The sequence below is a fragment of the Pan paniscus genome, chromosome 19 (genome assembly GCF_029289425.2).
Source record: "Pan paniscus chromosome 19, NHGRI_mPanPan1-v2.0_pri, whole genome shotgun sequence".
Lineage (NCBI taxonomy): Eukaryota > Metazoa > Chordata > Mammalia > Primates > Hominidae > Pan > Pan paniscus.
The window spans coordinates 34,777,401-34,792,147 of record NC_073268.2 but is presented as its reverse complement, the minus strand read 5'-3'; the positions used below and the strand labels follow the sequence as shown (position 1 = coordinate 34,792,147).

Genomic DNA, 14,747 nt, shown 5'->3' with positions numbered 1-14,747 from the left:
TAAGTTGTATATGGGAAATCTCTATACCTTTTGCTCAATTTTGCTGTGAACCTAAAACTACTCTTTAAAAAAATAAAGACAATGTATCATATCTGTGTGTGTATACACAAAAATATATATGTACATCTATAAATAAAAGTAAAAAAGATTGGGGCTGGGCGCGATGGCTCATGCCTGTAATCTCGGCACTTTGGGAGGCTGAGGCGGGAGGATCAGGAGTTCAAGGCCAGTCTGGCCGACATAATGAAATCCCGTCTCTACTAAAAACACAAAAAATTAGCCAGGCGTGGTAGTGTGTGCCTTTAATCCCAGCTACTTGGGAGGCTGAGGCAGGTGAATCGTGTGAACCTGGGAGGCGGAGGTTGCAGTGAGCTGAGATCATGCCATTGCACTCCAGCCTGGGCAACAGAGCGAGACTCCGTCTCCAAAAAAAAAAAAAAAAAGATTGGAAGGCAATATTATATAATAAAAGATGATGGTGATTATCAGTCTTGATGATTAAATAAATATGATAATCTGTTGTCTTCTAAAATTTTTTAAAATGAACATGGATTATCATTATTTTTAGACAGGCTCTCTCTTTGTTGCTCAGGGTGGAGTGCAGTGGCATGATCATGGCTCACCGCAGCCTCAAACTCCCAGGCTCAGGTGATTCTCCTGCTTTGGCCACCCCAAGTGCTGGGATTATAGGTGTGAGCCACCACACCTGGCCAGAATTATTTTTTTAATAAGAAAAAAACTCAAGACAGAAGATTACACCTGACAATAATGAAATCATGGTATTAATCTACTGGCACAAATGCTCACATGCATTTGTAGTTGATTAGGGAAATGTAATTTTGGGGAAATTAGATTGTTTTTTCTGCTTACAATACTATTAAAATTTGCTTGCATGGCCTAAAATATACCATTTGAGGAGTAGTTCTTGAGTGGGTGGCACCAGAGACACAGGGAAGCATGCATGAAATAAAACAGGTTGATCAGTCAGAAACTGACTGTATTTCATATTTATCATGTCTATATTCTTTTACGTGTTAAAAGTCAAGCTCAATGGGAAACTTGACTCTCAAGTTTGCAGCTTCAGTCACATGAGCTCCTTTTGACTACAGATATTTGTCCTTCATAAAAATTAGTCTCAGGGAAACAGTTGGGAGGGCCCCATAGAATGAGTGACTCACAAGTTTTCTATAGATAACACAAAGATTCTTTCCAATAATACAAGAGCAGGATATATCTGAATCCTTGTGGAAGTATACATAAGAGACAACAAAGCCAGGTGTCTTGCAAATGGAAAAGCCAATGACAGTTTTGCAGTATGATCTACAACCAGAAATGCCAACACATACTGGTCAGTTAAAGTAATGAAAAAGAAGTCCCCCTCCCAGCTCACAGCTTTTCATGAGTAATTTCATAGCTAATATACCACTATGAATCACTCTAGACACATATATCCTAGAGTGTCAACAACTTATTTCAGGGCACAAGCCTTCAAAGGCATAGTCTGAGTGCCTCATGAAATAAACTCTTGAATATTCAGAGTGAGGTGGATCCAGTTTAGTCAGTTCCTGAGCATTCATTCTCCTTCTCTTCTGTTTCCCAGCTTCTAATCATTTCACAGTTCATAAACGTCCTCAAGAAGAGAAAGGAAGTGAAATTCAAACCAACTGATTTACTTCCTTGTAAGCATTTTTGGTGAAAGTGTGTGGGAAGTGGACACAAAATGAGGTTTTGGCATTCTCCATTGATTTTAATTATTCTTGTTAACTTTGTTCCCACTACATGTACAGATAAGAACTAAAACTCTAACACTTGAGAGAAAAATAGACTTTAGAAGCTTTCAAAATCTACCTGTCAGAGAGGTCTCCTTGGGCTAATTACAAAAGGTCACTAAATGTTCAGGAACCATGAAGAACAATTTTTAGTCACCAATTTTTTGGTAATCATAAAAGTAGGGACTCAAAGTGTAGCTACAAGGTTTCATATGTTTGAAAGTCCAGTAGTCTCTTGTCTCTCAGTTATATAGTAGCTCCCACCAGCTCTGCTCAGATATATCAGAACCTAGACACATTTGGCAGATTTGAGAGTGACCTTAAAGGATCATCCTATTTGGCGCCAGGCGCGATGGCTCATGCCGGTAATTTGGGGCCAGGTGCGATGGCTCATGCCTGTAATCCCAGCACTTTGGGAAGGACTAGGTGAGTGGACTGCTTGAGCTCAGGAGTTCAAGACCTGCCTGGGCAACATGGTAAAACCCCATCTCCACAAAAAATACAAAAATTAGCTGGGGGCTGGTGGCACACGCTTGTGGTCCCAGCTACTCAGGAGGCTGAGAAGGGAGAATCACTTGAGCCTGCGAGGCTGAGGTTGCACTGAGCTGAGACTGTGCCACTACACTCCAGGCTGGGCAACAGAGCGAGACCCTGTTTCAAAAATAAAAATAAAAATAAAAATAAAATTAAAAATGAGGGCCAGGCATGGTGGCTCATGCTTATAATCCCAGCACTTTGAGAGGCCAAGGCGGGCAGATCACCTGAGGTCAGGAGTTCAAGACCAACGTGGCCAACATGGCAAAACCCCGTCTCTACTAAAAATACAAAAATTAGCTGGGTGTGGTGGTATGCACCTGTAGTCCCAGCTACTCGGGAGGCTGAGGCAGGAGAATTGCTTGAACCCGGGAGGCAGAGATTGTAGTGAGACGAGATCATGCCACCGCACTCCAGCCTGGGCGACAGAGCGAGACTGTCACACACATGCACACACACACAAAAAGTAATAAAATAATTAGGAAGTGATGAGGTTTGAGTACTTATCACTTTTGTCTTTAAAGTAAGTTACATTTTATTTATGTATAATAAAATTTAATAATTACCCCTGCCCATGAGTCCATATGGGCTAGCGTTAGCACACCACTTAAAGTGGCTTTAAAACTTACCAGGAACACATGCTCAAATATCTGTGTAGGGCTATCCATTTGACCAAGGATCACTATCATTTCATTGTCTATAAATTCCTTGAATTCCCGCAAGTTGCACACCATTTGCATTTCCAACTCTGTTCTTATCTGAAACAAAGATGATATATTGGACCCATCTCTTAAAGTCCCTCTGTACTTTCAACCATGCACTATTTCCAGCCCCACACCTACTGTTATCCCACTGCTAGCCTTGGAACAAACAAGGACTCAAGGTCTCTTACCTCTTTGGATGTAATATTCTCCAAATCCTTCTGCATCATGATCTCCCTTAATTTGGTTTTAATTAGCCTTTCTGTTCGTTCACGTTCAGTAGGTCTGAGAAGAGAGAAATAACGATTATTCTTAAACGATATTCTTAATAACGATTATTCTTAAATGGGAAAGAAAGAAGAATGATCCTGTCTTCTTCAATAAGGCAAATCCTCTTCCAAAATCGGTTCTAGAGATCAACAACTTAGAGCGTGGGTCCCCAGTGAGTACCGGTCAGTGGCCTGTTAGAAGCCGGGCAGCAGAACAGGAGGTGAGCAGCGGGCAAGCATTACTGCCTGAACTCTGCCTCCTGTCAGATCAGTGGCAGCATTAGATTCTCATAGGAGCGCAAACCCTATTGTGAACTGCACATGTGAGGGATCAAGGTTGTGTGCTCCTTATGAGAAGCTAACTAACGCCTGATGATCTGAGGTGAAACAGTTTCATCATGAAACCCTCCCCACTCCACTGCTCCGTCTGTGGAAACTGGTCTCTGGTGCCAAAAAGGCTGGGGACTGCTGACTTAAGAGCCCTTCCATCCAGAATGCTTTCCTTTTAATGACAACTCTCACAATATCTCTGTGAAACACTTATCCTTTTCTATAGGGAGAGGAAACAAACAACTGAAAAGCTAAATGACATGCTGATAACCACGCTGGGGCAGGAGAATTACAACGCCCAGCCTAGCCTAATGCTCTACCTGAAGGATTATGTCACTTCCTTTAGTCTTCTGACTCTCTTAAAAATAAAATCACCCTTGGAACTTTAATATGAAATCAAACTAGGTAGCTGACTCTCCAATTATTAGAAAGGTAGTGGTTCAATGTAACTGGGTACTCCTCCTCTAAAGCATTATTTCAGATTATGCAGAATTTGAATGAGGTTGACAGAGAGTACTTTGTTTCATCTCCTCCCCAACTCCCACCACCTACTCAAGAAAGGTATCTGGCTCTGCACCTCCTTATTTGGAGATGAAAATGGACTAAGCTTTCAGGCATCCTGCCTGCCCTTGCTGCCTACAGCCTTATCACTGGTTGCAAAAATAGCTTTGGTAATCTCCAAAGATGGATGCTCCAACCCCACAACCTTGGGGCTTCCCACCACTTGGACTCTTAATTTCTCATGAACCCTACAGAATACAGCTAATACCTGAGCTGTTTCTCTTCAACCAGCCAAGGTATTCCTGTCTTAACTAGGATTAAAATTCTTATCCATGCTTTATTTGTCCTAGACATAGCTAATGGTAGAAAATAAATGTATAATTTCAGTCTTCCATTAAAAATAAATATTGGGCCAGGCACAGTGGTTAATGCATGTAATCCCAGCACTTTGGGAGGCCGAGGTGGGTGGACTGCTTGAGCTTAAGAGTTTGAGACTAGCCCAGGCAATTGGCAAAACCCCGTATCTACAAAAAATAAAAATAAAAAATTAGCCAGGCATAGTGACACACAGCTGTAGTCCCACAGCTACTTGGGAGGCTGAGGTGGGAGGACTGCTTGAGCCCCAGAGGTGGAGGCTGCAGTGAGCCCTGATTGTACCACTGCACTCCAGCCTGGGTAACGGAGCAAGACTCTGTCTCAAGGAAAAACAAAAAGGTAAAAACAAATTTTAGTACCTGTGTTCATGGGTCAGATTCCCTAGTTCCTAAGCAATTTTTCCCTCAATCCCTCACAAGTGTTTGAGGCAGAGTGGTTGGGGAGTAGAAAGACCTAGGTTTTAATCCCAGCCCTGCTATTGGTGGTGTGACTTCTAACAAGTTCCTTCTCTTCCCTGAGCCTCTGTTTCCTTTTCTATAAAATGAGTCGAGCAGGCCGGGTGTGGTGGCTCACACCTATAATCCCAGCACTTTGGGAGGCTGAGGCAGGTGGATCACCTGAGGTTAAGAGTTCGAGACCAGCCTAGCCAACATGGTGAAACCCCGTCTCTACTAAAAATACAAAAATTGGCCGGGCATGGTGGTGGGTGCCTGTAATCTTAGCTACTTGGGAGGCTGAGGCAGGAGAATTGCTGGAGCCCGGGAGGTGGAGGTTGCAGTGAGCCGAGACAGTGCCATTGCACTCCAGCCTGGGCCGACAACAGTGAGACTCCGTCTCAAAAAAAAAAAGAAAAAAAGAGTAGAGCAATAATACCTGTCTCATAATATTCTTATAAGGATTAAACAACATGTATGAAGTGCTGGGCATAACACCAGATGTGTATCCCATATATGTATATTCCCTTCTTCCTCCTTTCCTTGGATTTCAAAATATAAATTATTCACAGCAGAGTATTTCAGTCCATTTTGGCACACATTCTCCCTGTATTCTCAGCTTTGTTTTATAAGCTTTTCTAGTCAGTTTAGGGAGGAGGAGGAATGGAAAAAGCATTACAACACACAAATCTGCTTTTTCCTCCTCAATTTCGTTGGAGAAAAATTTGGAAAATACATAAAAATATAAAGTAAATAAAAACCACTGAAAATCCCTCTACCCAGAGATAATTATTAACACTCTGGCCTACAGCTTTCATGTATTCTTTTTCCGTAAACAGACAGAAGTTCCTAAAATATATCTCAAAATTAGGGTTATTATTATACATACTAAGAACTAACAGTTAATAAGCCTCTATCATTTGCCAGGGACTGCCTTTATGTTTTTTGCTTAGGGATGTAAAGAGAGTAAGAGCAATATCTTTCTTCCTCTCTTCTTGTTTGTTGTGTAGTATCAAAATCTTCTCTAATAAAATCTTTTTTTTTTTTTTTTTTGAGACTGAGTCTCCCTCTGTCGCCCAGGCTGGAGTGCAGTGGTGTGATCTCGGCTCACTGCAACCTCCACCTCTTGGATTCAAGTGGTTCTCCTGCCTCAGCCTCCTGAGTAGCTGGGATTACAGGTGCCTGCCACCATGCCTGGCTAATTTTTCTATTTTTAGTAGAGACGGGGTTTCACCATGTTGGCCAGGCTGGTCTCGAACTCCTGACCTCAGGTGATCTACCTGCCTTGGCCTCCCAAAGTGCTGAGATTACAGGCATGAGCCACCACGCCCGACTGTCTCTAATAAAATATGGGAAAAATGGGAAGAAAAGTTACCTCTCTCTCATCTAAGTCTGGTTTAGAATGTGCTTTTCTGAGCTAGATGAGACATCCATTTCTCTGAAACCCATCATCCAGCTGTAAAGCATGAAATCACCAGTAACATTTCCCATGAACCTTTATCTTTTCAATTACTGTGAGATCTTGAAAAGACCAAGGCTACTAAAAAGAAGGTCCTAGCAGCAAAAACATCCTGTGCAAAAAAAGATTCCACTGCTTTTTTGACTGTTCCTTTCATACAATTTTTGGAAAGTCCACCTTTTCTAGTAAAGAGCATTTTTTAGGGCAGGTGTGGTGGCTACGCCTGTAATCCCAGCACTTTGGGAGGCCGAGGCAGGCAGAGACCAGCCTGGTCAACACGGTGAAACCCTGTCACTACTAAAACTACAAAAATTAGCTGGCCGTGGTGGCATGCGCCTGTAATCCCAGCTACTCGGGAGGCTGAGGCAGGAGAATTGCTTGAACCCGGGAGGCAGAGATTGTAGTAAGCCAAGATCATGCCACGGCATTCCAGCCTGGGCGACAAAGCGAGACTTGGTCTCAAAAACTAAAATAAAATAAATTATTCTGTTAAAAAAAACCCAAAAACCATGAACTGTTTTGGCATGACTTTAGGAATCTAAAGGAGAATCCTGAAGGTCAGACAGTAACTAGCTACTCTTCTTTCCCTGCTGTAGAATACCTTGGAAGTGCAGAAAGATCAAATTAGAGCAAAAGAAACATCATGACGAATTTACAAAGCAGGCACTAAGTGTAAAAAAATTTCCAAAATAGTCACAGAAGTTTCAACACATAGACCTAAAAAGGAAATAAACATCAGCTTTACCTTAGGCCTTTATCTAACTCACAGTACACTAGGGAGATTTAATTAAATTGTACTGACAAGGACTTAACAAGGCAAAGGTAGAGCAGAATGACATCTGAATGATAAAATATTTAAAAATTTTTTTTTTAAGTTAAAAATTAGCAGGCTGGGCGTAGTGGCTCACACTTGTAATCCCAGCACTTTGGTAGGCCTAGGCAGGAGGACTGAGGCCAGGAGTTTAAGACCAGCCTGGGCAACATAGTGAGACCCTATCTCTAAAAAAATAAAAATTTAAAAATTAGCCAGGTGTGGTGGCACATGCCTGTAGTCCTAGGTACTTTGCGGGCTGAAGTGAGAGGATCACTTCACCCAGGAGTTTGAGGCTGCAGTGAGCTATGATTGTGCCACTGCACTCCAGCCTGGGTGACAGAGTGAGATACTGTCTCTTAAAAAAAAAAATTTAGCTTATTAGTTAGGCATTCTTTTAAGTTGACTGGAAACATCTTGTTTTCTTAAGTATTACAAACATGACTTTGAAAGCTTCTTTATATCACTAATATGCTTACTAAAATGATTCTTTCAGATAATGCAAACTCAAACTTCAGCCCAACTCCTTTAAACTCAAATTTCAAATTAATGGAATCTGAATAATGAAATTTTATCGTATTGCAGTTTTTGACTATGGAGACTCTATTGTGCCTTGGGGTGAAGCTTCTCAGGCCTTTGCAGGCAACAGCAAGAATAGGATTCTTCATATGTGGCAGACACGTGCTATTCACAATGACTAATATTCCTAGGTAAGATTAACTCCCCAAGAGAAAAGATTAGGGAGGAACATGCTTCTTATGACTCCTCAGGACATAATGGAGAGAACTTCCATAATCCTTAGCAAACTGACTTACATGTCGGTGAAGAGAGCTGGAGAGTCGGGCCGGTGGGACTGTACATCTTGCATTGCATTCCATTCATTGACTGAGGATTGATCAGAGTTGATATGGCTCTCATAATAACTCACCCAAGTGAGAAATAGGCTGCCTGGGTAGTAGTTATGCGCTCTGGCGACTTCACAAGCCTTGTGTAAGCTCTGTAGTGCAGACCTGAAAGACATGCTGGGAAATGAGCACCATAGAACTGTGGGGTGCCAAAGGCCAATAACCTGTGTACTCCAAACTCTTCTAATTTTTAAATTCTATAGAATTTGTCCTCTGGACAATCTTTACTCCTTGAAAGTCAAGATTCTCCAATTCTGATTATACCATATTATCTATCCACAGCAATGGACAAGACATTTGCTGAAAGATATGATGCATCATTAAGGTAGGGAGAAGGCGGGGAAGGACAGCTGACAACTCACCAGTGAAAAATAGGTCCAGGTACCTACGGAGCACATGATCCTATAGTTGGGACCATGCAGTGACTGCCGTATCATTAGAAAACTAAAGATCTGAATAATTTGCCATATAAAGATTTGTTTCCCTCAGCACAGGATGTTACAGCATATATTTTCTGTAATTCTTAACAGGCTTCACAAAGATCACATAGATAGATGTCCCTAAGCCTTGAGGACATGTCCTTTAATGTCCAGGAAATGTTGATCTAATGATACTTATTATTCCTGCTGCCTTAGTCTCCTAGTCTCTTTAAATCCATGAGCTACTTTCTAAGAACAGATCTGGTTATTCTTTTTTGTTGAGACAGTGACTCACTCTGTCACAGAGGCTGGAGTGCAGTGGTGTGATCTCTGCTCACTGCAACCTCCACCTCCTGGGTTCAAGTGACTCTCATGCCTCAGCCTCCCGAGTAGTAGCTGGGATTACAGGTGCATGCCACTACACCGGGCTGATTTTTGTATTTTTAGTCGAGACGGGTTTTTGCCATGTTGGTCAGGCTGGTCTCAAACTCCTGGCCTCAAGACATCTGCCTGTCTTGGCCTCCAAAAATGCTGGGATTACAGGTGTGAGCCACCGTGCCTGGCCTAGCTCTGGTAATTCTGAGACTAATTAAAACTTCTGGCTCTGTCTGAACTCAGGAACCCAAGAAGAGTAAACAAATAGAAAAGTATGTTTTTCATTATATATGTGGGAAAAGCTTAAGCTAGAAATACTAGGAAGTTATACAAGAGCAAGAACTTTTCTACATTTTGTTTACCCAAGTGACTAAAAGAATACCTAGTTCACAAGTGGAGCTCAATTAGTATTTGTTGAGTGAAATGTCATTAGCTATAAACTAATGTCTCCCTAAAAAAAAAAGACATTATGGCCAGGCACGGTGGCTCACGCCTGTAATCCTAGCACTTTGGGAGGCCAAGGTGGGTGGATCACTTGAGGTCAGGAGATCGAGATCAGCCTAACCAACATGGTGAAACCCCATCTCTACTAAAAATACAAGGATTAGCTGGGAACGGTGGCATATGCCTGTAGTCCTAGGTACTCGGGAGGCTGAGGAGGGAGAATCGCTTGAACCCGGGAGACAGAGGCTGTAGTTAGCTGAGATGGTGCCACTGCACTCCAGCCTGGGTGACAGAGTGAGACACAATCTCAAAAAAAAAAAAAAAAAAAAAAAAAGTATTTTTGTTTCCCTCATAGCAAAAGTGATCCATGCCTACTTTAGAAAATTAGGGACCTCAGAGAAAAGGCAGAAATATCTTGTAATCCTACCACCCTGAAATAACCACTGTTAAGGTTTTAGCATAGATCTTTCCAGTCTTTTTGGCTATGCATAGATGTATAATAAACAAAGATATGACCATATTCTCCATATCATCTATAACTTGCTCTTTTGCTTTACAGCCTATCATCAACATCTTTCCATGTCAAATATTTTTCAACTGGATCATTTTTAATGGTTGCATAATATTTAATGATATAGATGTACCATAATTTACTAATTCTATTTTTCAATCATTTGTTTTTTATTTTTTGCTATTATTAGAACACTGACAAACATTCTTAGAGCTAAAATCTTTGCACACATCCATGTTTACAAACTTAGAGTAAATCCATAGAAATAGAGTTACTAGGACAAAGATCATGCAAAATGATAAGGCATATTGGCAAATCACTCTCCAGAAAGGCTGCTCCAGTTCATTCTTCCACCAATAGTACATCACAGTGTTTGTTTCTTGAACCCCTGTCAACCCTATACAATGTAAATTAAGAAAACAAATTTAAACCAATTTAATCAGAGGAAAATGTGTCAGTCCATTTTTATTAGGAAAACACATTTTTCCTTAAAAACAAAGTTGCAGAGTCTTTTAAAAATGCTTTATATTATTCAAAGTAAGCCAAAGTCTCAAGAGAATAATCTGAGAATTTCAGTTTCATTACACAGATTCAAAGGTAAGAGCCAGCTTAGTGTAACTTACAGGATGCCTAATGCATGTTTCTTCATCTAGGAAACACATGCTCCAAAAGCATATGCCACAGAGTCTGGTGCAACGGTCCTAAAATACACTCAAGGCCTAGCCACCTCAGATACTCCAGCTGCATCAGAGTGGGAGGCTGCAGTAACTATCTTCCTGTGAAGGAAACACCTGGTCTAAATGTTGCTTTGATCCACACATCATCTATTTTTTTCCCCCTGTGACTTCAACTCACTACTCCCCATAAGGTATATCAAGAAAAGTTTATTTTGCAATAAGAGCTAGGACCAGTCAATTTACTTTTACAGGGGTGTCCAATTTTTTGGCTTCCCTGGGCCACATTGGAAGAACTGTCTTGGGCCACACACAAAATACCGTAATGATAGCTGATGAGCTTAAAAAAAAAATGCAAAAAAAACTCATCATATTTTAGGAAAGTTTTATGAATTTGGATTAGAATTTTAGGAAAGTTTTATGAATTTGTGTTGGGCCGCATGCAAAGCCATCCTGGGCTGCATGTGGCCTATGGGCCACGGGTTGGACAAGCTTGCTTTAGAACATCAAAGCTTGATTTAAGGTTATTACTTGAATTAAGACTGCTCTGTACTATTCCCCAAAATATACCTGAAAATGCTGTCATTTATCGTTGTTACTGCTGTTTGGTTTTACTTGTTACTTAGGAATAGATAAGTCAATTGTCTTTAACTGAGCCTTAGTCAAAGGGGGTCATAAATTTCCTGTTTTCCATGAGAAACTTACCTGCAAAATATGCCCTAACTCTAAAAATCTGGTCTAAACACATGACCTGAAACTGTCCTATCTCAATCACTGCAGGAAATGATAAGACTTAATTTTTCAGTGAGTCTTTGGACTCCACCCACCTCCATCCTATCAATTCTGTTTTCAGGGGTAGATTATCTCCCTGGGGTCTTTTTCAGGCTCTTTTATTTCTTGTTTTGCTTGCATTCTATCCATTCCGCTCCCCATGGGGACTTCTACTACCTAACAGGAAGCTGAATAGGAAACTGAAATTCAAATCCCTGACTGGGGAATGGATTCTGAATCTTAGTCACATCATTCTCTGGTTGTATTAGATAATTTTCTAGATAATCTAAAATAAGAGAATAAGAGGCCAGGTGCAGTGGCTCACACCTGCAATCTCAGCACTTTGGGACGCCAAGGCAGGAGGATTGCTTGAGGCCAGGAGTTCAAGACCAGCCTGGGCAACACAGAGAGACCCCCGTCTCCACAAAAAAAATTAAAAAAAAATTAGCCAGGTGTAGTGGCACATGCCTGTAGTCACAGCTGCTTAGGAGGCTGAGGTAGGAAGAACACTCGAGCCCAGGAGTTGGAGGCTGCCATAAGCTATGATTGCACCACTGCACTCCAGCCTGGGCAACAGAGGGAGACCCTGTCCCTTTAAAAGAGAGAGAGAGAGAGATATGAGAGAGAGAGAGAGATCTATCCTGTCTAAATGTAAGAAATACTCTCAGGGCAGTTATGTAACCCATCCAAAGCATGTTTTCTCACCCATAATAAGGGGCTAATAATATTATTTTGGGGGCTTGGTATGATGATTAAATATAATCCATGCAAAGCATCTGGCATGTAGTAAATAGCCCTGAAATGTCCATATGCCAGCTGATGGTTATTAGCAAGTATAATGTTTTCTCTAGGCTTTATTTGCATTATGCAAATAGCCACCAGCAGTTTAAATGGAATTTATTTATCCATAAAGTAACGAATGCTATCCCTGGTTACCTTAGGAAATAGCTAATGCAGGCCAGGCGCAGTGGCTACGCCTGTAATCCCAGCACTTTGGGAGGCCAAGGCGGGGTCAGGAGTTCAAGACCAGCCCAGCCAATATGGTGAAACCCTGTCTCTACTAAAAAATACAAAAAAATTAGCCAGGCGTGGTGGCACATGCCTGTAGTCCCAGCTACTCAGGAGGCTGACGCAGGAGAATCGCCTGAACCCGGGAGGCGGAGGTTGCAGTGAGCCGAGATCGCGCCACTGCACTCCAGCCTGGGCAACAGAGTGAGGCTTCGTCCCAAAAAAAAAAAAAAAAAAAAAAAAAGAAATAGCTAATGCATAGCAACGTGATGTTCTAGATTTGGCTCTTAGTCCACTAACTAACTTAGTCAATATGTCCCTAATAAAACTCGGTATCAACTGGCTTATCTAAACCGTTAAGTCTCTGCCAGAGCCTAAGAATAACACCTCTGAATTCCTCTGAATTTCACTTGTTCACCAATACTCAAGGCCTTCCAATTGCAACAATTTGAATATTGCATTTCTAGGTCATCTTTAACTACGATGGTTATACAAACAGATCATTTAGCATTTTCATAGCAAATTGTACCATTTCAAACATTTCTTACAAAATATTCCTCCAATAACATTAAAACACTTTTGTAGAGATAGTAAAAGTCATCTTACCACATTGCCTGCACAGATACAGGTTTGAATATGTGAACTCTGTTATCCGTCGATACACTGAACCCACTAAGGACAAATGAGAACAAGACAAAAATCCACAAATTAGGGTAGGTTATTTGAATTGTGAGTTTTCATGGATGTATCCCAGGCTAAAAACAACTGGCTCCATAGAGGGAATCATCAGGCATTTCACGTAGAAGTTTTAACTAGAGTGTAAGACTTGACCAAAAAGCTTTGACAAATTGTCTGACTTCATCTACCAGGCAAAATGAATGGATTCCTATATTGGAGTTAGAGAATTCAATACAGTTTCCCAGCTGTAGCTATGGACAAACTGTTCTGTATATTTCTATTTGGAAGTCTTGTGGGTTCTTAGCAAACCTGACCCTGGTTTTATAAACTGGAGCAAACATCTTGGTCTCTTGGGGACACATTCTAAAAACATTAGGAGGTAGGGTGGGGGTGGGGTCACTGGAAGGCACTGGCACAGGAAAGGGGTTATACTGTAGGCTGACAGCTGGCAGAGGCAGCAAGAGGTTATTTGAAACAGAACATATCATCCTTTGGGAGAGCATTGCAACAGTCCCACATACTCAGATTAAAGAGCCAACAAACTAGTTCTTCTTTGTCTTGATTCCTACCACAGTCGGCCTAGAAGAACAGAAGTGAGAGACCCTGGCAAGTTGTATTTTTACTCCACTTTACAAAACAGGAGTTTAAAAGGACTCATTCAGCTGTTGACATGAAAGTTCAGTTGGCACACTGGGCCTCCCTTTTAGCTGAATGAATGTGCAGTAAGATGGAGCCCCACCCCTTGGCTTTCTGTAACAGAATAAAAAAGGAAATCTCTTACCCATCACCATCCAAATGAATTAGCGTGTCGCTCCAGAGAGGCAAAACTAAGCCCATGGTACAAGTGCTACTGCAAGACAAGAAACAGTCCACAAGTTACTCCCCATTACTCTGGGAAGCAGTCTTCTGTTTACTAACTCTTTCAACACCAAGGATAAACCCTTAAATTCTAAATTCTGGCATAAGTGTTACAATGAAGAAATTTCTATCATATTACTATTAATCTTATGTATGTCCTCAGGAGCTGTTTTAAAGAGATAGTCAGTCAGTTCCTTAAATATTTAATGAAGAAAACTTACTGACTCAGCTTCCTACATTGTCATCTTGCAAATGGCCACTATCTAAAAAATGCAGATGATTGCTGCTGACTTGCATTTGGCAGGTCTTAGCACATAGTACAGTGTCCACCTCAACTCCAAGGATTTTTTTTTTTTTTTTGAGATAGAGTCTTACTCTGTTGCCCAGGCTGGAGTGCAGTGGTGCAGTCTCAGCTCACTGAAACCTCTGCCTCCCAGGTTCAAGCAATTCCCCTGCCTTAGCCTCCCCAGTAGCTGGGATTACAGGCGAGCGCCACCACGCCTGGCTAATTTTTTTGTACTTTTAGTAGAGATGGGGTTTCACCATGTTGGCCAGGCTAGTCTCGAAGTCCTGATCCACCCACCTCAGCCTCCCGAAGTGCTGGGATTACGGGCATGAGCCATGGTGCCCAGTCCCAAGGATTATTTTTAATGCCAATAACTATTACTGGTTGCTGGAGAGCTTGGGATGTGTTATTTGCCTCTAATTCTGAGGTTTACATAGATTTACTTAACACCAGAACACACTCAATAGTCCAAAAGGCAAAGGGAATTAAAAAATATAAAGAAGTAATTGTTAATAGTTTGTGATCAAGATAGGCAAAATAGACATAACAAAACTTAAATCAATGAAACACTGCTTTGTGACTGTGCACTGAACTAGCACTGCTGAAACACAGTTAATAGAAATGTCAACAACCAA

At 41.4% G+C, this 14,747-nt stretch overlaps 1 protein-coding gene across 9 annotated transcripts in view; it reads right to left on the bottom strand.

Annotated features, from left to right (window-relative positions):
- The window catches only part of SSH2 (slingshot protein phosphatase 2), a 303,596-nt gene that overhangs the window by 38,241 nt on the left and 250,608 nt on the right, over positions 1–14,747 (bottom strand). For 5 of the 9 annotated variants that reach the window (XM_003812708.5, XM_003812707.6, XM_055101360.2 and 2 more), the window contains 5 exons: positions 13,750–13,818; positions 12,897–12,962; positions 7,999–8,193; positions 3,196–3,289; positions 2,933–3,061 (listed from right to left, as the gene is read on the bottom strand). In XM_003812708.5, coding sequence (XP_003812756.4) covers positions 2,933–3,061; positions 3,196–3,289; positions 7,999–8,193; positions 12,897–12,962; positions 13,750–13,818 — 553 coding nt within the window. The other 4 variants (XM_034942143.3, XM_055101358.2, XM_008965166.3 and 1 more) reach the window with 2 other exon arrangements.